Source organism: Hesperophylax consimilis, chromosome 7 (assembly GCF_061612785.1).
Source record: "Hesperophylax consimilis isolate HC1 chromosome 7, BYU_Hcon_1.0, whole genome shotgun sequence".
In the NCBI taxonomy this organism is placed as follows: Eukaryota; Metazoa; Arthropoda; class Insecta; order Trichoptera; family Limnephilidae; genus Hesperophylax; species Hesperophylax consimilis.
Genome location: NC_142842.1, coordinates 9,146,011 through 9,173,112, shown reverse-complemented (window position 1 = coordinate 9,173,112; position 27,102 = coordinate 9,146,011). Strand labels below are relative to the sequence as shown.

Here is a 27,102-nt window from a genome sequence, read left to right as displayed (position 1 = left end):
TTTTATGTATACATTTTATGAATTAGCTCATTGGTTTATTCTAAGCTTCAAATGAAACGCGCAAAATCGCACGGTGCCAACTGCGTCACATTTCATGCTCCTGCCAAATTGTGGAAAATATCCTGAATCTTCGAAACTTTCGTGACAGCCCTTCCGCGTATTACGCAAAATTAAGGATACATTTGTAATTAGATCAAATATCCCATGATATCCCTAATGCAACCTATTGCAAGTTTCATGGTAAGTTATTTGTGCGAAATGTTGTGAATACATAGCTTATTTTTTGTAATATATGGTGATAACCTTAAATACTTGTTAACCGGCAGGATATTGAGAATTCCCGCTCTTACGTCGATGAAATTTACTCGTCTGATTTGGAAACATGTTCTCAAGCATTAGTGTCCCTGAAGAATTCTGTGATTGGAAGCAATCGACAAAAGGGTTCGGTAATTCAACAAGGAATAGTTCCCCGCCTGCTCCAGCTTCTGTCAGACCAATCTGTTGATATTTCCATCCGATTGGAATGTGCTGTCACAATAGGTAAATACATATTTTGCTGTATCCCATCAAGTTTTTTAAATTGTCTAGTACCATTATTGTTATATTATATTAGTAACCATAAAATACTCAAATCAAATTATATCAAAATTTTGTGTTTCGCAATGTGAAAATTGCGTTAAATGTTAACATTTTCCTCCTAGAAAAGTCGTTTTTTTAATTGGTACCTACCTTTCACCATAACATTATTCGTTACAGCATACACATTTTGACAGTGCACATTATTTAGTGTTTTCCGACACAATAATGTTGAGCAACTCTCTGTTTAATTGAATTGCTTCGCACTTTCAAAATTAACGGAGCAAATCGTCAATTAATTACAGCACATTATATCCTAAGAAATACAATTTTTCCTTTGTTTTTCAAATATGAAGTGATAACAATGTTCCATTCTAGCTAAATCATTATCAAGCTTGATCATTAACCCCTCAGGCTAACTTGTTAGGTTTTGCGAACAAATAGCTATTACCCGAAGAGATAATTTGTTTGCTTTTAGGAACAGCTCATATGGTCTAATAGCAATGGTTGTATCTCCCTTACTGTCATGGTGAGAAATATGAACTAAACAATGTTGAAATATGAAAAAACTACGCTTTATATTAAAATCCAGAAGTTAACCATAGAAGAATTAACACGTGTACCCCTATGAAACCAAAGGTTCCGACCGCAGTTTGATAAAAAAAATGATGATGTTTTGTGATTTTTTTATTAATTATTTTTTATATGAATTGCCAAAATTTGAGGTGGCCATAGTAATATTAATAATATTTCGATGATTAGTATAGCGCCATTTTTGTGCAAAATCACCTCAAGGGCTATGGAAAATATGATACATTTCTACAATGGTATATGTTATTATTATTACTATAGACTAGTCGAACTATTATCAATTAATGGCTAATATTTATAATATATTTGTCTAGTTTATGTAATTTGTTTCTTTCGTTATCAGTAATTTAAGTTTAGATGAAAAAACTTAAAATCAGCCATTTTTAAAAGTTTTTATGGTTGATTTCAAAATTTTAATATTTAAAAAATTATGCGTTTATTTCTAATAACAAAAATTAAGAGTCATCTCAAAAACAGTTTTTAGTTTTCGGATATGTTCAGAAATATTCCATTCATTTGGATTTTATTGCAAGGCTAAAATTCACACAAATTCTTTGACTTTCTCAGTAATTTTCCAATGTCCTTAATAAATATAACAGTCAACATGCCAGAGTCCTGAGGGGTTAACTATCTTCATTTCACTTGAGATCTGGCAACAGAGCAAATGGCTTTAACTGAATTATGGAGCTAAACCATAAAGCCCAGCTACACTACTCGCGAAGTTGATCGAAGTTGACCTAATACGATAGTGTGGGCACGAACTTCGCTTCGCTTCGGGCATCTTCGCTTCGCTTGGCCCGACTTCCGATTGTTGTCGGTAAATGCGCCCGAGTCAAAGGACTCGAAGTTCGAACACGAAGTGTCTGCCCACACTACTCGGTTCACTTCAGTTCGCTTCGAGACGTCGTGTTTGGTGGTTGTGCGTGCGCAGAGTCATAGTGACTATACGTAATAAAATATGGCTTCTACACTGTGGTCACAGGACCTAATTTTTTTGTTTCTAGAAACACTCCAATCCGAGGCGGTTATTTGGGACCATAAAGAAAAGAAAGGGACATAAAAAAGGGATAGGGAAAGGGACTATAAAGATAACTAACTAACCATCACGCCGTTTCCCCGCAGGGGTAGGCAGAGAGGACGGACCGCCAAACAACTCGGTCTTGGCACACACTCCTTGCCTCATTCACATTCATACATCGTCTCATACATACTCTTCTATTATTCTGACTCTTGACATGGCCCGACTCGAGTATCTGATTCACTTGATCGTGCCATGTCTTCCTCGGGCGTCCCCGACTTCTGCTACCATTCACATTTGCATCATATATCCTCCTTTTTTTTATATTTTTTTTATAGTGAATACCTCACAAGAGTCCCAACTGCTCCCGTCTGGAGCCAGTGAGACTATGGCATCCCCAATTGGGGGATGTTGTGAGGCTGAAGGTAAGTGGGGAAGGGAAAGAGGAAGGTGGGGAAGTACCTGGCTATTCAGATCTAGTCACTAAACACGGCTAAAGCCATTTGGAGCAACGTTTCAATTCTGAATGGTGGTCTTACACCAGGGCGATACTGATAGTATCTTCCACTCTGGAACGTGCCGTAAATATACTCTATATTATTTTAATTAATTAATTGTGAAATAACACAAATTAATCAAATAAAATTTATTTGCGCACGCCGGGTTCGAACCCGCGACCTTCGGAATGGCAGTCCAATGCGTTACCACTGGACTATGCCGGCCGTCACACTCCTATCTTCGCTCATTCGCTCTACATGCCCAAACCATCTAAGCGTCCCTTACTTAATCTTACTCATTACGCTTACATCAGCCTTGCACTCTTTGCGGATCTCCACATTCCTCACACGATCAAACATGGTTTTACCACACATACGCCCTTGAGGTGATTTTTCACAAAAACGGCGCTTTACAAATTATCCAATTATTATTATTATTATTATTATACGCCTCAGGGATCTCATTTCAACAGCATTTAATCTACTTTCATCCTTTATTTGCCACTTGAACGTCCATGTTGCCTAGTGCACGGACTCCGAGAGACTGAGCTACTCGCGAAGTTGCACGAGTGTGTGGGCACGCACTTCGGACTTCGGCTAACTTCGTCGAGGACTTCGTCGAAGCGCCGAAGCGAGTAGTGTAGCGGCCGCTTTATCATTTATATTTTATAAAATGAATGCATTTAATTTGTCATTAGAGAAATGATAACTTTTATCTAAAGTAAATTTTTATTTATTAATCAATTTGATTATTGTGCTTTTGGTGTTTAGTGACCTTTAGCCTAATTAGTAAATCAAGCAAACAATAAAAACCGATTTTATTATGTTTTTAATATTCTAATTGACAAAACTTATACTTTTCATGAGATTTCACTTATCTATTGATAACAAATATAAGTATTTCGTAAAACATAGTGAATCATAATTTTTTTATGAGATTGCTGTCTTTTGGTATCATTTAATGTATGTTACTGGGAAATATCAGAAATTTTTAGCTAGTTATTTATTAGAGAATAATTTGTTACTTGTACCGTTAACTTAATAAATATCCATTGTTTATTTTTCTTTAGAAAAATGCCGACTTATTATAGAGCTGTAATGTGAAACAACGATAATATTAACCTGTTAACCGGGGAGTTCAGTTTTGAATTACGCAGTATATAACGGGCGCGAACTCCTTCACTAGGACGTATCAATACGTCACGCCCGGTGAACGTAATTTCATATTTTAATTTTTTTTATTTATGCATCAAAAAAAGTGAAAACATCGAATTAAAAAAATTGAATATTTACAAACAATTATAAAGATTACAAAAAATATAAAAAAGGTTATAAATACAGAACAATAAATTAAAAACTCAATTTCCGTGTGATATGTCCCATTCGTTGCAGGGCGCAACATATATTTCAAGGACGTATATATACGTCCTACCCGTACCAGATACTGTTTACGTTTGACGTATTTATACGTCCCGCCCGGTTAACAGGTTAATAATATTTGGATGATTTGTACAGCGCCATTTTTGTGAAAATCACCTTAAGGTCGCTGCGATCTGTACTTAATTAATTGTGTTAAGTAAAAAAAACAGCTTTTTTTATATGTATCTGATTTTTATATTATATTTTATATTATCTGTTTAGCTCGTTATTATTTTTCTTTTGTTTCTTCATTTTCTTTGAATTTTATGTTGTCGCAGTTATGCATCGCCGGCGTAGAGGGTATTTAGTCTAATGAAGCATCTTGATTGTTTCCTCAATTTTCTTATCATATTCAAAATATCTATATTCTCCTGTCTCAGAAAAAACATTGTCTATTGAGGCGTGCAACCACATAAAATTTTTTAAAAGTATTCTAATAAAAGAATCGAATTGAGAATTTCAAGGATGAAAATGATTTTGTACCAAAGATGTGAAAACAGATAAGTGATGATAAGTTCGACAGCGACATATGCACTATACAATGGAATCTATCTCCCATTTTCCTGTACATAACATACTGTCTTTTATTACACGGTATTCTGTGTAAAACTTATACTTATCCACCGTGTAAAGATAAAATTAAGTGTGTAATAATATATATATATTTTTTTTTTCAGAATACTGGAATGTTAGATCTCACAAATCACCATAGAGTATATATTTACATTCACATACATGTATATAGGGTTTATCAACACGCACATACATGATTTTAGCCATCGATTCCTGAGCATAAATATTTGGAGTTAAAAATGTAGATGTAATTTTACTGTCCAAGGCTTTTTTCAATTAAAAACAAATACTTTTCATCTAGCATTGTTCATCAGTTAATTTTATTTAAAAAATATATCATCAGACAGCAATATGCTCGGGAATCGGTGGTAAAAATCCTTTGGGTGTGTGCTGATATACCTGTATATGTATGTGTGTCAAAAGTAAGTGTAATTTAATTTGCAGGTTCCCTGGCCAAAGGCACCGCGGAACATGTGGGCTCCCTGGTGTCCCTGAACGTAGTGGGCGTGCTGGTGGAGGTGCTGCGGCCTTGCGCCCCCGCACCACCCCCGCCTGCGCGCCTGTCCGAGGCCTGCCTGTGCGCCCTGCGCTCAGTCTTCCTGCACCCACCAGCCCCCTCCAGCCTCATACACAGGGACCCCCAGCTGTTGGCGCATCTGCTCAGTGAGGATTTCTTTCTTTTATATGTACACTAACAGATAATCCTATACATAATAGAAACAATGGAGTTATGAAAAATTTCCTCGGGAATATTCCCCGACCTAATTTCGCCAAAGTTGGAAATTTTTTCTAAATCTAGTTGTTTCCTTATTGCTTACATTTTACATGAAAATGCATCTTATTTAATGAGTTTTTAGATATCTCCAAAAATGACGAAGTTATGAACTTTCAAATTGAACTTGGGTAAAACGTATACAATAAGGAATTACAGTCAAATTAAAAAAATATATGTATGAAAGCTCACCTTCTAACATAAATTACCAGTATTTTATTTATAGTTAAAATATTTTTCAAGGTTTGCAATGGTTTTGTCGGTTAACAGTAAGGTCAATCCCACTCGGGTCGGTATGAAATAAGTAAATCCCAATTTAAATATTAACAAGATTTCCAAAAAACATGAATTCTTTTGAAATAATTTGTCCACCACAGTTGTGGCTCACCCGTGTGCGAATCTACGCAGCGCAAATTTGCACGAAATTGTCTGCATTCTAATGCACGCAGCCGACCGACCTGTGAGGTAGCGATGTAAGATCTGTCAGAACCCGCCGACCAATCACAGGGCGTTTATGTCTCTTACGGTTTTAATCATTTTTTAATGACGATTTATTAATTTTATGTATGTTTATAAATAATAAAACTTATAAATTCAGAATCAGCGTTTGATGATCTATAGATATAAATATATGTTTTTTAAGACATAATATTTTTCACTTTTGTTTTTTAATGTGTTACTTTTATTGGCACCACCGCTTTGATAGTTCTTGCAGGTTGGTCGTAGCTCGGCGACTGTTGGTATGCTTTCATGCCATATCTCCATTTGTCTATATTATCTATGGATATTCTCAATAGTACAAAATTGAACATTTTATGGATCGCTTTTGGGTGCACACATTAACTTTTGGCAATTTTAAATCTGTTATTGCTGGCCTCTATGTTTCCTCCCTCCTACAAAATGGGTCATACAACTTTGTATCGACCTAGTAGGGCTCTCTCAAATTACTAATTATTATTAAATTAGTTACGTAATTTATAAATTTATTTGAAAACCTGACCCGTACAAACAGCTGATACTGGATAACAGCTATAAATTTGACAAACCAACTATCATTCCTTTTGATAACCAGATAAAACAAAACAATGACGAAACAAAAAATGATATGTACATCCCTGGGCGAGAGGTAAGGCTCCTGATCAACAAGCTAGAGGTCGCGGTTTTAAAATCGAGGGTGCACAAGTTAATTTTATATGATTAATTTGTGTTGTTCACAAATCACTCATTTAAAATAATATATAGTATGTTGCGGCACATTCCAGAGTGGAAGATTCTCTAGGTATCGCCTTGGTGTAAGACCACCATTCAGAATTGAAACATTGCATGAAATGGATTTGGCCGTGTTTGGTGACCAGATCTAAATAGCCAGGTACTTCCCCCCTTCCTCCTCTCCATCTCCTTTCCCTCCCCACTACCTTCAGCCTCACAACATTCCCCCATTGGGGATGCTGTAGTCGCACTGGCTCCAAATGGTTGGGAGCAGTTGGGACTCTTATATGGTTTCACTTTAAAAAATAAATAAGTTAGTTGTTTTAGTTATTTTCTTCCATTCTTTGTATATCATCTAATTTTCATATAAATTCCAGGTGTGGCCAAGGGCGGTACCCTAGTGGGCAAGTCGTGCGTGGCCCGCCTGCTGTCGGTATGGTGTGCGGGCCCCGGAGAGCAGGGGGCGCTGGCGGCGGGGGGCGCCTGCGATGCCATCGCCGCGTTGCTCGCTCGCCCGCCCCCCGCCGACCCTTCCTCTCTCACCCTCCCCACACTCGACTGGCTGGCGGCCATGTGCTTTGAGAATGCGCACGTATCGCAGATGGCCGTAGAAACTTGGTAATTTGTTTTTCTTACCCTTAATTGGCGTTAATTGTTTAATTTTAAATTAGCAGTAATTTGTGGATGTTGTGATGATGTCAAATAAAGTGACAGAAGTTCAAACAACCAGGTCTAAATTTTTATTATTATTAATTTATTGTTAGCCTTTTTGTTATTATTTATTAAATTCCGTTGAAATTTTTTTCCTTGTTTTTCTGCTATTGTGTAGTGTTGATTACGTCTGGCCGGCAGACCAGTAAATCTTCGACCTGTTTGATAGTGAAATTTATTTATTAGCAATTTGGGGATCAACTTTTTGAATACAATTTTTATTGCTCACTACCCAACCTACCTACGCATGTGGTAACAATAATTATTTTATTTCAATATTACGAGTTGCCAGCAAATGTATTAATCTTGCTATCTTGAATTTACGTTTTCGATCTTGGATGAATTAAAAGGGAAAATGGGTTACTGAGACAACGCACATGGTTTCACTGAACTGCGTCCAGTGGAAAAACTTGTTATTTTTAGTTTCGCATAAAATTCCATCCGTTAGACAAGCTATCAATGGCTGCCACAAACATGTCGCTCTAGGCTCTTTTTTGTGAAAAAAATGCCTTCCTGTACTTTTAAGATGTGCACAAATCATTCTCGAGTAAAAACTAAATCTGATGGAGTTTCTTTCCATTCGCGTGTACTCACTTATTATTTCAATAAAATGTTAAACATCAAATAAAATAAATTTTATTAATTTAGCTTGAGATAGCGAACGCAGAATCACAACCTAGTGACAGTACGTACTTTGTATTCTACTTCGAGAAGTAGATAGAAGCTGCCCACTGACGGGCAAGCTTGTCCGCGGCGAACAGTCTAAGGCTGATTTTAGTGTCACGCTCACCGTCAGCGCTCATAGCTCAGCGCGTAGTTCGTCAGCGCTGAGGCTCAGCGTGGCTCGTTTCAGTGTCGTACTGACCGCCTTACTGTACAGTCGAAGACCAAAATGCGGAGTGTATTAGTTATTGCTGCTTTGTACTACCTATCCCAAAAAAATAAAAACCGGCGACGACGAAGACTCCATGTTCATCCATTGATTGAGCAGAGAGCCGTTGCTGGAGACTTTGTCTTGTTATATGGCACTTTAAGGGCTGACGAAAGCAAATTCTTTAATTACTTTCGAATGTCAACGAGAACTTTTGACGAATTACTGGCAAAGATACAGGATAAACTGGTCCATTGCAGCTTACGACGCGTGCCTATACCACCGATTGAACGACTAATGGTGACTTTAAGGTAGGAAAAAAACTTATTTATTATCATAATGTTTAATCATAGTAAAGTATAGGCAGAGATATAATATTATTAATTAACTAACCATCACGCCGTTTCCCCGCAGGGGTAGGCAGAGAGGACGGACCGCCAAACAACTCGGTCTTGGCACACACTCTTTGCTTCACTCACATTCATACATCGTCTCATACATTCTCTTCTATTATTCCGACTTCTGACATGGCCCGATTCAAGTATCTGATTCACTTGATCGTACCATGTCTTCCTCGGGCGTCCCCGACTTCTTCTGCCATTCACATTTGCGTCGTATATTCTTCTTACACTACTTTCTTCGCTCATTCGCTCTACATGCCCAAACCATCTGAGGGTCCCTTTCTTGATCTTACTCATTATGCTTACATCAGCCTTACATTCTTTGCGGATATACACATTTCTCACATGATTATACATTGTTTTACCACACATACATTATAGTATTAAACTATATATTATCTCTGGTATAGGTAAGAAAAAACATATTTATTGTTAAACTACTGTTTATTATTATAATGTTTCATATTAAAGGTAAGGAGAAAGAAAAAAAACAAACAAATTATTATTAGTAATTTAACATAGGTAATATTATTATTCATCAGTGTCTCTAGCTGTTTGATAACCCGAGTAACCTGGATTCGCATCGTTGATTTCGTACCCTGGGCCACCATAATTTGATTAATAATCCATAATCTGATAATTGTATGATGATGCATACGAGTCGCGTGTAAACCCTTCGTCATTGGAGTAAGAGCTATTTGATCTGTTGCAATTTCGAATATCCATGGCTTCGCGCAACACTCTCGATCTAAACTCTAGCTTTTGTCCTACATCAAACATTTTTAAAATTGGACCTAAAGAAGCAAAAAAAGCCAGGTCATCAGCGGCAAGATCTGGTGTTTGATTACTTAGTAAAGTTAATAACTCTCTTTCAAATGGAGAATTTTCTGGATTAGTTTTCGGGGCCCTTCTTTTTCTCTTTTCCAGCCAAGGTCTTTGTGTTGATGCTGAATCAACATCACGGTCATTCTGCTCACCCTGTTGCGTGTTTGAAAAAACTTGCTGCATTAACATATCAGAATCTTGAGTATTTTCTGAAGATACCATACCATCCAATGATTCCGTATTATCTATATTTACTGAGGGTGAGGGAAGGGGACGAGAGGGCATGGTTTCATTTAGTGATTCATCAACTTCATTGTCAATTGTTGGAGCTAGGAAGCTTAGTTCGTCATAATATATGTACTTTTTGAATTTTCGTGCAGCACTTCCAGAAGGCGTTTTTTTCATTGCGTTTTTGGTTCGAAAATACGCATCCCGGGCTGTTTTCCACCTTTGTTGGACCAGTTTTCCTGAAATAATAAAAACTTTTTATTTTCAGATTTCTTGCTACGGGTCGAACATATACAGATTTGCAGTACTCATTTAGGATGGGAATCGCAACAATCAGTAAGATCGTGAAGGAAGTGTGTAAAGTAATATGGGAAACACTACACGATGAATGCATACCAACAATTATACCTGATATGTGGCAAAATATTGCTAACGGTTTTCTGCAAAAGACCAACTTTCCAAATTGCATCGGAGCTATTGATGGCAAGCACATCCGAATCGTAAATCCAACTGGTGGTGGATCAATATTCTACAACTATAAAAATTTTTACTCCATAGTTCTCCTAGCTATGTGCGATGCAGATTATTGTTTTACATATGTTAACATTGGAACATATGGGAAAAACTCGGACTCGACTATATTCCAAAATAGTACACTATACAGGAGCCTCGAACAAAATACTTTAAATATTCCAGGACCGAAGCCACTGCCTGGAACAAATACTCCAGTTGCACATATAATTGTGGGTGATGGTGCATTTGGAATATCAAATAGAAACCATATGCACGATCCAATATAACCCACAAGAAAAAAGTATTTAACTATAGACTGAGTCGCAGTAGACGATACATAGAATCGACATTTGGTATAATGTCAAACAAGTTCAGAGTATTTCATACGCCTATTAATGTGAGTTTTGATGTTACAAAGAATATAGTTAAAGCATGCTGCGTTTTGCACAACTTTATAAGAATTCGCGATGGTTATCGTATTGAAGACACACTTACAATTGAGGGTATGGTAGACTTGTCAACTGTACCTACAAACAGGTCTGGACACGCTCTGCGAGAACATTTTGCTGAGTACTTTGTGAGCCCTATTGGAAGCGTGCCCTGGCAAGATTCGTGTATATTTTAACTTAAAAAGGCTTTGTTACGTCCTGTAGTGTAGGCATTCAGATAATAAAATAAGAAAGTAAACAAACCTAGTTGTTGTTTTTCTTCTCCTGAAATATTTTCGAACAATGTGTCGGCAATATCCTCCCAGGCTTTGTTTCTTGCATCTTTATGTTTGTAGAGTGGATCGGATGCATCCCACAATTTCTTCCTCAGGCGAACCTCATCGATAACTCGACCTGTATCCACTTCACGATTCGCCATGACTGTACACGCGATGACATCTGCTCCGCTCGACACTAGAACGTTCACTGAAAACAGAGGCGCTCGTGCGATGGTCAGCGCTGACAGCTACGCGGCGCTGACGCGCGACGCGTATGGCCGCGTAGCCATCAGCGCTGACCACCTTGCGCGCTGATAGCTACGCGTCATTCAAAAACGCTTCCTAGAAGTTCATATATCTCGACCATCAGCGCCGACGGTGCGCGTGCGGTCGGCGTGACACTAAAATCAGCCTAACATCACGTGATTTATCCGGCAGACATCCATATAAAAATCGCTCGCCTGTGATGTCACGCTTGCCGCGGACATGCTCGCCCGTCAGTGGGCTCGCAACTGGTGTCGTGAGGAACGCAATAGAAACAAGGGGCGTTCATAATAACATAGCTGTCTCACCCGTACACAGATTTGAATTGCTATCTCTTTCTAATGCGTTCCGTTCCATTTCGCCACGAATGATGTTATTTGGGGCCATTTCATTCATTCACACATATTCATTGTGGCTATTCTTTTCTTATTCGTTTTGTTATTTCAATCTGGAAACAGGAACAGGCTATATTTTTTGTTCGATTATTATGAATATACCGCGTCTTTGTATTGATGTAAATGATTTCGATGGATGAAATTATATATTTTTTGAACATTGAAAAAAACTCCCTGTTCTGATGGGGTAATCTCCAGCCAGCTTGACTATATAATAAAAATAGCCTACAGTCATAATGTAAAACCATATTTACCCTGTCATAACTAAAAATCTGTCCATAAAAATGCTTTAAAAGAACGCAATATTTTTATGAGTAATCAGTAAATTATGAACATCAATTTGTAAACAATTGTATGTATATTCTACAGAATGCCTTCTGATGTAATTTGCATTTAGTAGATATGATTATCATTTCATTGATATTTGTTTTCAATAATGTTAATAGGTACGGTGATAAGACAATTCCAGAGCTATTGGCCGTCCTACTATCGAGAGATAAACCCCTGGCTGTTGCCATGGGTGCCTCTAGATGTATTACATTTATACACAGAGCGGGGGCATTGCCACCTGATGATACCAGGTAAATTATTTATTTATTTATTACCAATTTTATTTGGTCTGTCATCCCTGATAGTCTTCTTCTTTCCCCCCTGGTCAGAGGGGAACATCTTGGTTAGTGGGTCAGTCTAGGGCCTCAGGTGTCACGCTGTGGAAATGAATGCAGCGGGCTTTCACTGACCGCATGTTCGGTGGTCGCACCGCACCGCATTCACACATCGCTGACTCTTTAAGGCCCCACCTGTGCATCTGGATCTGTGCATATGGGAACAGCGGCTGTGGTAGTACTTTTTCCTATTGATGGCGGGCCAGAGTTTACGAGGCAGTGAGAATCCAGGCTTAGTGGGGTCGTGCACGAGATGGGCATTTCTCACCCCGGCCGATCGCCACTAAGTTTCCATCTATCTTCTGGAGTGAGAGGAATTCGGAGGAGCCTCTCTCCTTCCACCCAGAATGGTTTTCAGGACTTCAAGTGGCATGCAGGAGAGACGACATTGGTGTGAAAATTTATTTTATATATGTGTTGCAATCTCTCTCCTGATATTTGGTGGGGTTATATTTGCAAATATGGGGAGCCAAGGGAGAGGTGTAGTCCCGCTGATGGTTCGCATTGTGGCATTTAGTTGAGCATGGAAGTGTGGGCTCCTCTAGCCCATACTGGAGCACAGCATTCATCTGTTGAGAAAACCAGGGCAAAGGATGCTGTTCTTAGGGTGTTGGCGTTGCATCCCCAGCTAGTTCCAGCTATCTTATTGACTAAGTTGAGCTTTGTCCTGGTTTTTTTGATAACTGTTTGCGTGTGTTGCCGGTAGTTCAAAGTAACTCCCAGGTAGCGAGGGTGGGGGTCATGATAATTTTTTTTCCATTAAACTAAATACAGATTTTGGTTATCTCCTGTGAGGTTTCTAAGATGGAAAGCTGTCGCAACTGTTTTCGACTCATTTGGCTTTAGTCGCCAATTAAGGAAATATTCTTCCATAGCCTTAAGGTCAGAATTAAGAGTCTCTTCTGCTACTTTAAGGGTTTTGGATTGGGCTGTGATGGCAATGTCATCTGTGTAGACAAATTTTCTGCCCTCAGTGTGAGGCGAGGTATTTTTTTTTGCTTTTTTTCCCTTATACCCTGAATGTGCGACCAGTTAGCAGTTTCTTAATAAGTTGCAATGTGTTGCCATCCTCTATTGTGTTGTAGAATTTAACAAGGAGGCCTTTATGCCACAACGTGTCAATGAACACTGCCGCAGTCTTAAGCCTTTTCTGGAAACCAGATTCAATATGTCTTGTCAGTGCCGACACCTAGTCGCAGCAGTTGCGGACTGAAACTTGTTTTTGTGGAACCACATTCTCCAGAATTGTTCTCTAGGAGTACATGTACGTGGTACTTAAAAGCGAGATGGGCCGGTAGCTTTTCAGATTCTCTGATACTGATTCCGTTGTTAACTACCCGTGGCCCTATCCTACCGAATTTCTTTTGGGTATGCTCGGAATGAACCATCTACGGGTCAGATGGGATGTACACATTGCCAAGCATTTCTTCAGACCTATTCATGGATGATTAGAAAATTCGACTATCATGGAGAACATTCATTTCTATGTTCCCGGTGGTTATCTCCATCACCGACAGCAAAGACTGTTCTGTCTCCCAGACTGCAGGACTAACTTGCCAATAGTCATGCCTGTGGGGAGAGCAATCTTGCTATTGAACATAAACATATCGACATATATGTAGTATCAATGAAGCTGCCTTTAAAAGGCAAGCTCTGTTACTACTAGTGCAGTTGATATGTAGACCCACTTTTTATATTTATATAATAATTCTTTCCAAATGTATCTAAAAATGCACGAAATTGAACAATTTTGTAATGAATATATATTTTTATTTGCAGAGTTGTGTTTGGGGCGTTACCCTGCTTAGCTCGACTGTGTACTAAAGATATGCCGGATGAAATTAGAGCAACGGCCGCAGAAACATTAGCTTATTTAGCCGAGGTATGGTTTTACTTTGTTTTACTCCATTCATGCAGAAATTGTATATTTATTTCTAAACTCCTCAGACCTCGGGCCTGTTTTGTCAGAAGGTCGGAGTATTTCCGATTTGCAATAAAATCCAAATAAATGGAATATTTATGGACGCATCCGTAAACTGTTTTAAATATGTGATGAAATACGCTTTCAAATTTTATTGTTAGAAATAAACATATTTTTTTAAATGTTAATATTTTGAATGCTAACTAACCAACCATCACGCCGTTTCCTGCAGGGGTAGGCACAGAAGACAGACCGCCAAACAACTCAGTCTTGGCACACACTCCTTGCCTCATTCTCATTCATACATCGTCAGATTCACTTGATTGTGCCATGTCTTCCTCGGGCGTCCCCGACTTCTGCTACCTATGCGTCATATATTCTCTTTACACTCCTTTCTTCGCTCATTCGCTCTACATGCCCAAACCATATAAGCGTCCCTTTCTTAATCTTACTCATTTCTCAAGCGATCATTCATGGTTTTAACACACGCCTCAGGGATATCATTTCTACAGCATTCAGTTTACTTTAATCCTTTCTCTGCCAGCTCCATGCCTCACATACATTAGGGTAGGTACCAGCACTCCATTGTGGACTGCTAGCTTCACTTCATTGGACAATTTTTTGTTTGAGCCAATTGCGTTCAGCCCTTCATTAATGGAGTTACCTGCATTTACCCTTCTTTCAATATCTCTGTCAGCCTTCCCATCTCTCGTAAATATATTTCCCAAATATACAAACTCATCCACCTGCTCCAAGTATTCATCATTCACAACTAATTTGCACACTGTTTTGAAAACTCTCTCTTTTGAGACTTTACACTTACTTACAATAGGGAATTCTCGTGCATTTTGTAAATAATTTATTTCAATGAAGATAATTATTTTATTATGTGCCTCTTTTTTTTCTTTTTTTTTAAATGCATTTTCAATTTTTTGTAGTTGTTTTAAAAATTGCGTGCTATTTCGGCTCTGAAAACGGTCATGCGCCATTTTGACCGCTACGTCACAAGTGCTACGTCACACCTTTGCCGCCGCCGACGCCATCGGTAGGCAGGATCTACTCAGGCCGGTCAACAGTGACGTCATCGTTCGCCCTTGAACGCTTGATCAATCACCGGGCGTTTTTAGCTGCATTGAAATATTTCGTTCGCGCCTGTTTTTAAAGTCATTATAACTTTAATAAATGATTTTTGAAAATTATAAAAACTATGTATTCTTGTGTCTGAAGTGTTTCTACATGTGAATAATTAATAATAAGTGATTTTTTGGTGTGAAGAGAATTCCCTATCATCATTAATTCATTCTTCATACATACTTCGTTCATCCTAGACACGAGAGACGTAGATTTTCTTGAATGTACAAAATAAAAAAAATGAAAATGGTTCACTTCACATTTTTGCTACTAAAATTACTAAGAAAAAATATATACAAAAAAAACACTTATTTTATTAGACAATATGTATTATAAACGTTAATATCACGTCACTATTTTGTTGTTTCATATAAAAAATTCACTAAGTCCTATAAGTTTTTTTCAAATTGCGGTCAGAACCTTTGGTTTCATAAAGGTGCATATTTAATTTCTACTGTAGTTAACTCCTAGATTTGAATATAAAGCGTGGTATTTTCTCTTTCTAACACCGTTTAAATCATAAAATGGAAGATTGTTTGAAGACTTGAAGAGCTTTTACTTAAGAGAAGCAATCTCCGAAGTCAAACAACATAATCCTATTGACTACGAAAATCTTAAACCAAATCTCCTTCGATTGAAGAGTTTAACCTTTTCTATACGGCTGTCACATATATGATCCGTCGGTGGCCATCCCCGTAAGCAAATGTCGCATAAATTTCAACACATAACATACATTTGGACAAAACGTGCCGCATGATAAGGTAGATTGCATTGATAAGGCCAGCATTGTAAAGATTAAGAGGATTCTAATGTTTATAACACTCTGCATATAACATTGTACAATTACCATAATAATATAATTTTCCAGGTTGACACATCATTACAAAGGCTAGCAGCGATATCAAACCATCTAATAACAGCCTTAGCAGAATTAGTGTCCTGTGAATCGGCAGCCTCAAAGCAGGGGGCCTTCAAGTGCTTTGCCTCGTTGGGTGCCAACGACGAGGATATTAGGAAAAGGATTATTGAAATTGACGGTTTGATGGTGCAAGTTGTGGCTGGGATGGCCAACCCCGAGCCAGAGGCAAGTAATGTAATGATGATCCATATTATTATTTTATTTTTTTATCCCTATTTAAATTTCAACATTCAATCAAATCCTCACATATATTTCATATTTTAACCATAGATAATAGAAACCAATGGAGATATGGCACGGAAGCATGCCGACTGTCACCGAGCTATGGCCAAACTGCAAGCACTATCAAAGCAGCGGGGCCAATGAAATTTATTCAATAGGTAGAAACAGAGGCAGGAAGCTGTGCATCGCTGTGCGCAGATACAATCTGCAGTAATATGAGTGAACGATGTTGGCGACACATTTGTGTCTGATTTCATACTAATAATGGTTCACGACCCATCTCCCTTGTTTCTGTTATCTATGAAATCAACCAATTCGATTAACAAACTTATATAATACTAATAAATTTATTTTTCCGTCTTGCTTGTTAGGAACATACAATGCTAATGTTTTACTGAGATTTCAATCAGTATTGTACTTGTTAGTGAATTGTCTTTATGTTAAGTGTGAGAAGATCGGCTATGGCCTTTTTTTTTACTTTCTCCGTATTTGCCTGGTGATGAAGGGATCCATAAAACTAAAACAAGAGTTCCCAATTCGTTTATGATTTGGATTCAACAAAAAGAGCCGAAGGGTTACAAGTCCTTGTGATTTTTCATCATTAAGCCAGTAGCACACAAGAGATATAACCTCATAATTATGTGAGCTTGGCCTTTACCACATAAATTATGAGTTTATATCTCTCGTCTGTGACTAGCTTTACATTTATGACCATTGTGTTTTTTTCATAATTGAATTCATCGTTTGTCGTTGAATTTTATTAAAGTTGATTGATGATTGTGAGTTTCTTCTTTTAGGTTAGATTGGCCGCAGTTAGGTGTTTGCATTCCTTGTCTAGATCTGTACAACAATTAAGAACAACATTTCAGGTAGGTAACATTACTTAACTATTCTCGTAAACCTATAAAACTTCTGTCATTATTTTTTCTCGCAATAAAGTTTTTTAAAGTCACCACATGAAATCGTTCAAATGAAACTACTTCTTGTCAGGCATAAAAATAAAAACTTGACCTGGCCTGATGTAAATAAATGGGGTTCTTCTAGACTAGGCCTAAAAGATTTCCATGTTCAGTCAATCCATAGGACAGTGATGAATCTTAAGCGCCTCGGAGATGGTCAACATAAATTGTCAATAAAATTTTAAATCTCTTCGTTGCCTCAGTAAACGATCAGATGGTTGCATCAATGTGTATCATTGACAGCGTCCGGGACACTTTAAATGTATATTTTCTATGTAAAGAAAATTAATTCATTGATAAGATGTTAGTAAATGAATATAACCACATTGTTTTCAGGATCATTCTGTTTGGAGACCGTTGATGTCTTTATTGAACGGATCCCCGGGAGCGGAATTATTAACTGTTGGTTCATCCACATTGTGTAATCTCTTATTAGAATTTTCTCCTGCTAAAGAACCAATGCTTGATCAAGGTATGTTGATTTTATTATTAATCCTTTCGTACTGTCCGTGGTTCCATGATAACTCAACATAGTGACAATTCAACACACCTTTAAAAAGTGGTATAAAGTCATTAGATCGATGAAAAAAAAAAAAATTAAACCTAACCTACTTAACCCAGTTAACCTCTCAGACATAGAATTTTATTTATTATGTGTCCCTTTGAGAACTGTCAGAACGTGATAATTTTTGTGTTATTTACGAGTTTTACTAAAATCTTCATAACTCACATTTTGGGAAACATAGCCTCATTCTAAAAAATGTTTTGGAAAGATTATGAAATCCACTATCGCATTGTGTTGTTATACATAAATATTTGCGTTTCTAAATATACATTTTATGAAAACATCAAAAATATGTAAAAATCGCTTACCATTATTTCAAAGCCTTGAAAAATGTACTTTTTTCTGAGTAGCATAAAGGAATAACACTTTATATATTGAAGAAATATATTTAAAAACTATTAGTCACCTCAAAATATTAACCGTCCAAACTAAAATATTTTTAATAAATTATTTAGAAACGCAATAAATTATTAACGAACATCTTGACAGTTTCAATCGGCTTAGATAATGCACCTCTACGTTCCATAGATATTGTTGAATACAGACGCGTAGCGTTATTCATAATCGATACTCTGTTTTATCATGGCAATCCGTATACTAGTGATGGAAATAAATCAATTTTTGTAAAATCTCGCACGTTTACGTGAAAAGATGTTCTAATGTCTTGACCGCTATTATTATATTTACGTCTTTTGACGTTCTAATGTTCTGAGTGGTTAATAAAGTTTTTGTTTCATCACTTTCCATGACTTCATATAACTTTTTAAAAATGTGATGAATTATCATTTTGATGATTTATCCGGTCACCACTGTACATATATTTGAAAATATGTACATAGATTTCAATTTTTTTCCTCCCTGAATAAATAAAAAAATGATGGTTTTCATTTTACAATTGCTGGCATTACCGGCTTTGCGTGTTTTTTTCATTGGATTTTAGCTGCTCATTCAGGCGGTAGCCATTTTTACATTTTGAAAGGGGATTTTTGTGTTTAATTTCGACGTAATTTGTATCTAATTTGTATATAATTATTTTTTAATTAACAAAGTGTTGTATGTTAACCCCTTAGGCTAATTTATTTACTTTTGGGAACAGTTCATATGGTCTCAGTTTCAAATCGTCTCCTCTACTATCTTGGTTAGAGTGTAATCTATACGGTGTTCGAAGGAGAAAGTCCCTGATTTATATTAAAATCTAGAAGTTAATTACAGAAGAATTAAAATGTAGACCTACCTCCATGAGGTTCCGACTGCATTTTGAGAAAAATTTATGAAACCTTGTGGATTTTTTACTAATTATTTTTATATGAAATTATTTAACAATAATGTTTATAATACATTTGTCTAATAAAATGTGTGTTTTTTCGTTACCAATAATTTTAGTTCAAAGTTTAGATGAAAAAATGTACGTGTAGCATTTTTTAAACTTTTTTATCTTTGCATTCATAATTAGGATATTTAAAAAAATTTATGTTTATTTCTAATAATAATAAATAAGCGTATTTCATCACCTTTCGAAAATAGTTTTGGTTCGGATACGTTTTGAATTATTCCATATATTTTGATTTTATTGCAAAGTTTAAATACTCTGACCTTCTGACAGAATATGCCAGAGGCCTGAGGGGTTAACTAAATTACGCCTCCTAATGTATTGAAAAAAAATTCTAGGGACATCAAAAGTTTTTCAAATAAATAAAATGATTCAAGCATCAACTATGTGTCATTACTATGTATCAGTTTTAATTACTGGCTTCCTTGTTATTATCATAAAATTATGTTACACACTTGCAACATTTAGCACAGCAGTTGCTTTGCTAAAAAAAATGCAAATGCATTGATGCAACATTAATTTATTAGAAAGTAAAAGTTATGTAGTTATTTATCTTAATTATGGGTTTACTTTTAACCATTGCAAATGCGTATATTAAAATGTTGTGTTAGTAATTCACACTTCAATAATATTATACCTTTATTCTACATTTGCATACTAACGGTGCCATTACTTTGTTTTTAATTTATTTTATCTCATTTTGGTTAGGTGCTGTTGAAATGTTGTGCGGTTTGACAAGAAGGTCGGAACCAGCTCTTAGGTTAAATGGTATTTGGGCCCTAATGAACATGGCTTTTCAAGTAAGTGCCTCATAATTTTTAATTATGTAGGAGTTTTGTGGCTCCATCTATGGAGCAGAAATTAATCAACGTATTTTCACATTGTCTTTCTTGCAACACTATTCCTTTGTTTTCTATAAATTATATTTAATATTGTAGGCGGAGCAAAGGGTGAAAAGTCGGATACTATCATGCCTCGGAACAGAACAAATGTTTAGACTACTCGGAGACTCTGACACCCGTATCATAATGAAAACTCTAGGCCTCTTGCGGAATCTTCTGAGCTCCCGTGCACACATCGACACCATCATGAATGATTATTCTTCGCAAGTTATGCAGGTAAGTTGTGTCACAACATGTTACACACACTTATTATAGGCTGACTCACTTGGATTTTGTAAAAACAATTTGTAATGTAAAGGTATATCACTAATAACTCTTTTCTAAACTCTCACCCTTTCTCGTAAACGATGCTTGTAACAGACAGATAGGTTACAATGGGTAAATGGGCATTTTCGCCAAAGTTTGTACACGTTTTTGTCATTTTTTATGCTTTCCGTTTCTTTACTTTAACATTTTATTTTTCCACCAATACCAGATGAGAAGTTCGGTTTTTGTTTTAAGTTCAAAATCCTGGGACTGACTACCATGTACTCCTGGAGGGTAATCAAGTGAATTCTTCAGTGAACATCTTCAATTCATCTATTCAAAATTACATAAGATTGCAGCTGGGGCAGTTCAGTTATCTACAAAAGATAATAAATAAAAACTTGTACAATAGTAAAATACTTTTTTTATAATTTTACATTTATTTTTATGTAAAAAGGCCATTAAAAAAACAAATTGAAACGGATTCTATCCAACCAAACTGAATCATTATTTTTTTTATTAAAAGGGTGTAGCAAAAATCTAGTACAGATACTACTTTATTTATTTGTGTTTCAAATTATAAAATATAGGCCATTAAAGAAATCGATTTTTCACAATTTTAGAGGTAAGTTTGACTACGCAAATATAATGAAATGTAAAATAAAACAAATTACAAAAAACATTATTTTAATTTTAAAACAACCTATTTACGTTCAAACACCAATTTGTCATAAAGAATTTTAAATTCGAACTAAAAAAAACACCTTTTTTACCATGTTTTATTTTTTAATTTATATTTTATTGTATTTGCATAGTAAGGTGGGAAAGATTATCTATATAAATAAAAATGTAAATGTTTGTTTGTTCAAAATGTTAAATCTCCAAAAGTTCTTTACCGATTGTTTTGACACAGCATTCGAATACTCGTGTGTTTTGTATATACCTATATTATATAGATGTCACCTGGGACAGGTAAAAAAATGACTTTTTTTGAAAAACAGTGCCATCTGAAGATGTAAAAGCAACACGCGCTATTGTTTCTCTATCTGCACAGATAGACTGAGACACAGCAACAAAACGCGTAGCATGGTACATCTAGTTTTTTTTTTTAATAATTATCATTAACTCACAAAAAAATGTCAAGGTTGCTTCTAAAATGGTGAAAAATTGAATTAATTTATGGCCTATACTTTATAATTTAAAACACAATTGCATAAAGCAGCACATATCCATACTAGATATTTGCTCTACCTTTTGATTAAAAATATAATTTATTGAGTTTGGTCATGTATTTTGGCCTCGAATCCAAATTAAAGTTTTGCATGAAGAAGGCCGCACAGCCGTTCCTCTAAAGGCACCACAAAATGAATCTTGAACACCTAAAATGAATTACGAAAGCAGAATTTGTTTCATTAAATGTAGAAATGGGACATGGTAAAACGGTTCCATCATAACTCAACACAATGAAAATTCAACACACCTTTAAAAAGTGATATAAAATTATTAAAAGCAATGAAAAAAATCTAACCTATGTAAACTATATTTTTTTTTTTTGTATTAGGCAATTCACCCTAGTTTTGGTTTCATCACTTTTCACAAGTTTCAGATTTACGAAATTTTATGATTTATTTTCGCAAAATATCGAAGTTTTTCGAATTACACGAACCAATTTTCGTGTGCGGACAAAAATAAATTTCGAATTACGAATTAACGAATTTCGAATTAAAAAACCATTTTGCATGAAAAAAAATTTTTTGTCGAGTATTTCGAATTACGCGTCTTTTCGAATTATCGGGGTTTGAATTAAAGGAGTTCTACTGTATAACTTTTAAAGGTGTTTTGAATTGGCATTGTGTTGATTTGTCAGGTTACCGGTAAAAATACAATATCTTTTAATCTAAATAATTAATTAAAAATATATACAAGTTCAACAGTTGTACTTAACCGACTAAATTAATTAATTTGCATGTTAAAAATTATAACTTTCCATGAAAAAACCAATCAAAATCGTGGGACATGACAAAAACGCAATGTACAAACATTGGCCAAAATGCCCAAATGACATAGGCCTTTTTCCCTACGTAATCTTAGGGGATGCTGTGTGGAGGGTTTTTTTAAGTAAAGGATAACTGGGAAGGAAAAAGGTTTGAGGAGTGAGTAGGAACCTGGGGATCAGTATGTCCAGGAGTGATGGACATTTGAGTTCATCCCCCCTACTGCGGGGCGAGGCGTGTATGTTTTGACTATGAATGAAAGGCGGTGAGTGCAATGGAGATCAATTTCAAGATGCAGAAGTTATACATATTGAATTTTCCGTAATTTGATCTGTGTAAAGTGTAGTAAATAAATAAATGTGCAAGTTTTTATTTTGATACACATAATCTTGGTTTTCAGGCTGTTATAGTTGTTTTGGAAGGAAACTATCCTGCAGAAGTGAAGGAACAAGCCCTCTGTATACTAGGCAATATCGGAGATGGAGAAAGAGCGAAAGATCACATCATGGCGAATGAAGACGTATTAAGAAAACTAGTAGATTATTTGGTGAGTAAATAAAAAATAACTTTTATACCTATGATTTATTTTAGATTAGGTACCTACAAAGTTGGTATAGGAACTTTCAATCCCGGCAATTCGAGAACCGGGATCCCAGGAATCCCAGACCTTTGTCGGCATCGTAATCCCGGTGCTTCACTTGTCCTAATCCGGGAATAGGGGATTTTTGTTGGTTTCAAGACCTTGGGTCATGGGAATATCTTATTTTTATTGGCAGCTTTTTGTTGACTGCACATTATTTTTCAGTTCTTGGGATACAGGATACGGGTCATCATTTTGGGGTACGTTATATTTATTGCGCTGTATAGAAGTATGGAAAGTTTTTGAATCTTGGATAACATTCAGTATTTAGTCTTATGACATCACTCTTGATTGGCCATGATAATTTTTCTTATGCATTCTCAAATCTTGTGGTGGATACCACTTGTGGAGTTGTTTTCGAGAAGAGAGTTTCACTTTTAAAATTCTTAAAAACTTATTGTTTCCAGGTGCACCCTGAGTCCAAACTCCAGGAAGCGGCACTGTTTGCCCTAGGCAACCTTGTGTGGAGAGGGGAGGCGGGGGCCGCGGAGCGCCAGGCCCGTCTCGCTGACCTTGGAGCCTTATCCCTGCTGCGCCAGCTTGTCTCCACAGCGGACAGCGCGCTTCTAGACAAGTAGGTACCACATTACTATAAATAAAAACCAATTGCAGTGTTATCTATCTATGTTCCGTAATTGTCTATGCATTTGATTTTGAATGAGTTTTAAGGTAAGGACACATTGAGCCCACGTACCCAATGTTATAACCGAACCGAGTTTCGTACTGTGATTAGCCATGTCAGAAGTTTTGTTGGTTTTTCGGCGCTCGGCATCAATTATTAACTGGCCGCTACTGATGAGTAATGTAGGATTGCATTGCGTGTGACAAATGTGTTTCTAAAGCATCTATTTTCATAGAAAATGTATAGATTGCAAGTTGTCCAGATGTCTTAATGCATTGCCTACATGAGCCAAGTGTCTCCTTACTTTTATGGCTTATGATAGTCGCTATAATATTAAGCACCTATATCTAAATAACTGTATTTTGTTTTTTTGCAGAGTAAAAACGGCGCTGTCACAATTCACCGATCACGAGTGAAGGATCTTGGAATTATTATCACAAAGGGTTTTTCTGTCACGTCACATGTATATAAATAATCGTTAAAGGCATCCTCTTGATGTTGGACTGACTTAGTACATTATGAATTTCACATATTATACATACCTACTCTTATTATTTGTATATGTATTAGCCAAAATATTTCTGTAGATAAATATACAAATGCTATTTGTAAATTACTGTAAGAAAGAATACAATCCTGCTGTAAATCATTATACATATAAAAAGATGCTCTATAATAAGCTTAATATTTCTAGCATTTTAAAGTACCTACTAATTATTTTTCAAAAATCACATCACAGTAAAGTCTAGTTATAACTATCAATGACAAAATAATTCTTGTGTTAAAAGTAATACACACTATTATAATACTCACACCATTAAGAATTTGAGGCTATATTAATAACAGAATCAAATCTTTATGAATGTACCACGATCACCCAGTGACACTTAATATTATTATTTAATTAAGTTGGCAACAAAGTTCTTTATTTTGTTAAGTTGAACTCATTTGCTCTCTTATAATCATGTATATTTTGTGAAATAATATCTATTGTTACTCTGTAAATAGTCGTAATATAAAATCGCATATTATCTTCTATCCAAGCTTCCATTTCTTGGGTTGGATTGCCAGCATTCTTCAGAATCAGTCCCACTGCTGATGTTAAAATTACATTAAATGTAATATTATGTATTTATTTTTTCACAAAATGTGTTTTTATTTTACTTAAATAATATCAAAGCTGTGATTGGTTAACATGAACTTGTTTGATGAATTTTATATACATGTTATTTAATAGTCACTTACTAATAAGTTAAATATGTCACACCAAAAAAATCTAAAATAAAATAGATAATCATGCTTCCCTTCCTGTATAGACAAATAAACAATATAATGCATATTTAAATCACATTTACTTAATAGAGTAGAGAAAGAGAATTTACATAAAGTGTATGTATAAAGTATGGATCTAAAAAACAATAATTTGAAATGGCCTAACACTCTCTCATCACCCACTTCAGCCAATCGTTAGTATGAAATAATCTGATAAATCTAACTTAGATTACTTCACCGAATTGTTTGTATGAAATAATCTGATAAATCTAACTTAAATTCAGTAATAATTGCTTTATTTTACAATTTACCATTAGTTCTTCTTTTTATTGATGCACTTGATAACTTAAATAATAAATTAATCAAAGACATGCTTCAAAGCTTATTTAATACATAAGAGTATATCATTTAACAGGTTCACTGCCGGCTTTGAACAGTGAAGGCTTGAAAAACTTCAATGTTTTTTATTATTATTTTGGTTGTTTTTAATTATAAAATAAGTCCAAAATATTATTTCAATTTTCTTGTGTTTGTTTCATTCAAGCACAAGGCTAGCGTAAAACAACACGTCACTAATGTTGCCGGAACACTGAGCAATGAAAAGTTAAATTGACATACAACACCATTTGAAGGGTGAGGAGTTTCTCAAAACATTCAAACTGATAAGAGTTGGCAGTGAACTTTTTAATAAAGAATTGTTGCATATTCAATTTTAACCCCTCAAGCTTCTGGCATATTCTGTTAAAAGATCGGATTATTTCCGCTTTGCAATAAAATCCAAATAAATGGAAAATTTCTGAATGAATCCTCAAACTAAAAACTGATTTTAAAAGGTGATGAAACACACTTTCAAATTTTATTGTTAGAAATATATATAATTAAAAATATAAAAATTTTCTACGCAAGTTTTAAAAATGGCTCATCTTACGTTTGAACACTGAACTAAAATTACTGATGGCGAAAACACATATTTGTTAGGCAAATTGTATTATATACATTATTGTTACCTCACTTTTTCATCATTTCAGATAAAAACTTTACGATGCCAAAACCTCTGGTTTCATAGAGCTGTACATTTTAATTATTCTGTGGTAAACATCTAGATTTTACTATAAAACATGGTGTTTTCTCTTTCTAACACTGTTTAGATCATCTTTCTCACCATGAGAGTAAGCAAGAAACAACAATTTCTATGAGACTGTAATATGAACTGTTCTCAAAAGTGAAAAAATTAGCTTGAGGGGTTAAAAATATATGCATGCATTCAGAATAGATTTTTTATTATAATACTAACACTAAAAAAGAAGCACCCATTGAATCACATACAATCAATTTGAAATTCAATTCATACTGAATAATACTAATAAAAATGATGGTTACCTTCAGTGAAGAAAATAATTATAACCCATTAGTAATAGTTTTATAAGTTTTCCGTATTAATGACATTCATACCAGATTTCTTCTGGGCCTCCTCCTTGAACATGTTACATTGATGACTATATTGAAAAGCAGAGATATAAAGTTTAAAAAAAATACAATTCAATGTACAAAATTTAAAATAAATCTATTTCAAAACCAATTTTTGCTTTGTCCGGTTCTATTTTGTAAACTCTTCACCTTTTTTCTGTTAAAAATAGAAACAAAATGAATGTATATCAGTGATTTATTTATTAAACATTTTTTGACAAATATTTTATTTTATTACAGCACAATTTTATCTATACACACTTCACCAGTGGTTTCCAAAATATGACTACTATGTCTTATTATAATATATTATATGTGGTTACACAACGAAATAACACAGGCGTGAATTTCACGTACCAATGCCAGAATTACATATGAGAGGAAATACACAAGGACAAAACTACATATAGAGAGAATTACACCTACTGTAATTACACGGGTCAAAAAAACCTAACTTAATTTTGTTTTCAAAAGTGAAATTTATTTTACACACACTTTTAGTCGATCATAAAGTTCTGTTAATTATTTCAGCTCTGTGAAGTAACTGGCCCATAACGATGACTTCCACAGAATTTAAAATTTGATGAATTGTTCAAATTCTGTGAAACAAACCGTCCCAAGCTAACGAATCCTTAAGGATACATTTTAAAAATCATTTCTCTGAATATAACTAGCTAT

The 27,102-nt window shown here is 35.4% G+C and overlaps 2 protein-coding genes across 3 annotated transcripts; one reads left to right on the top strand and one right to left on the bottom strand.

Annotated features, from left to right (window-relative positions):
* Positions 1 to 66: 66 nt before the first annotated feature.
* LOC149422265 (armadillo repeat-containing protein 8-like) lies at positions 67 to 26,342 on the top strand. Of its 2 annotated transcripts, none has more exons than XM_089633188.1 (14): positions 67 to 240; positions 327 to 540; positions 5,119 to 5,337; positions 7,033 to 7,273; positions 12,016 to 12,150; positions 14,014 to 14,116; positions 16,155 to 16,370; positions 17,225 to 17,296; positions 17,723 to 17,858; positions 19,990 to 20,081; positions 20,220 to 20,399; positions 22,824 to 22,970; positions 23,471 to 23,637; positions 24,062 to 26,342. In XM_089633188.1, exons 1-14 carry the CDS (start codon positions 205 to 207, stop codon positions 24,099 to 24,101), a joined length of 1,998 nt encoding a protein of 665 aa, XP_089489314.1. In that variant the 5' UTR covers positions 67 to 204; the 3' UTR covers positions 24,102 to 26,342. The 2 variants fall into 2 exon arrangements, with proteins under 2 accessions (XP_089489314.1, XP_089489313.1); XM_089633187.1 differs by having other exon boundaries at positions 16,155 to 16,379.
* Positions 9,257 to 10,406, bottom strand: LOC149422266 (uncharacterized). The gene has a single exon (XM_089633515.1). The coding sequence runs from the start codon at positions 9,866 to 9,868 to the stop codon at positions 9,257 to 9,259; it is 612 nt and encodes a 203-aa protein (XP_089489641.1). The 5' UTR covers positions 9,869 to 10,406.
* Positions 26,343 to 27,102: the final 760 nt, after the last annotated feature.

Excerpts from the sequence above, each read along its gene's own strand:
- LOC149422265 (XM_089633187.1), top strand. The coding sequence starts at position 205 with ATGATATCCCTAATGCAACCTATTGCAAGTTTCATG. Across the intron at positions 12,151-14,013 it reads TTGCCACCTGATGATACCAG|AGTTGTGTTTGGGGCGTTAC; the intron begins GTAAATTATTTA and ends TTTTATTTGCAG. Across the intron at positions 17,297-17,722 it reads AATTAAGAACAACATTTCAG|GATCATTCTGTTTGGAGACC; the intron begins GTAGGTAACATT and ends CATTGTTTTCAG.
- LOC149422266 (XM_089633515.1), bottom strand. The coding sequence starts at position 9,868 with ATGAAAAAAACGCCTTCTGGAAGTGCTGCACGAAAATTCAAAAAGTAC.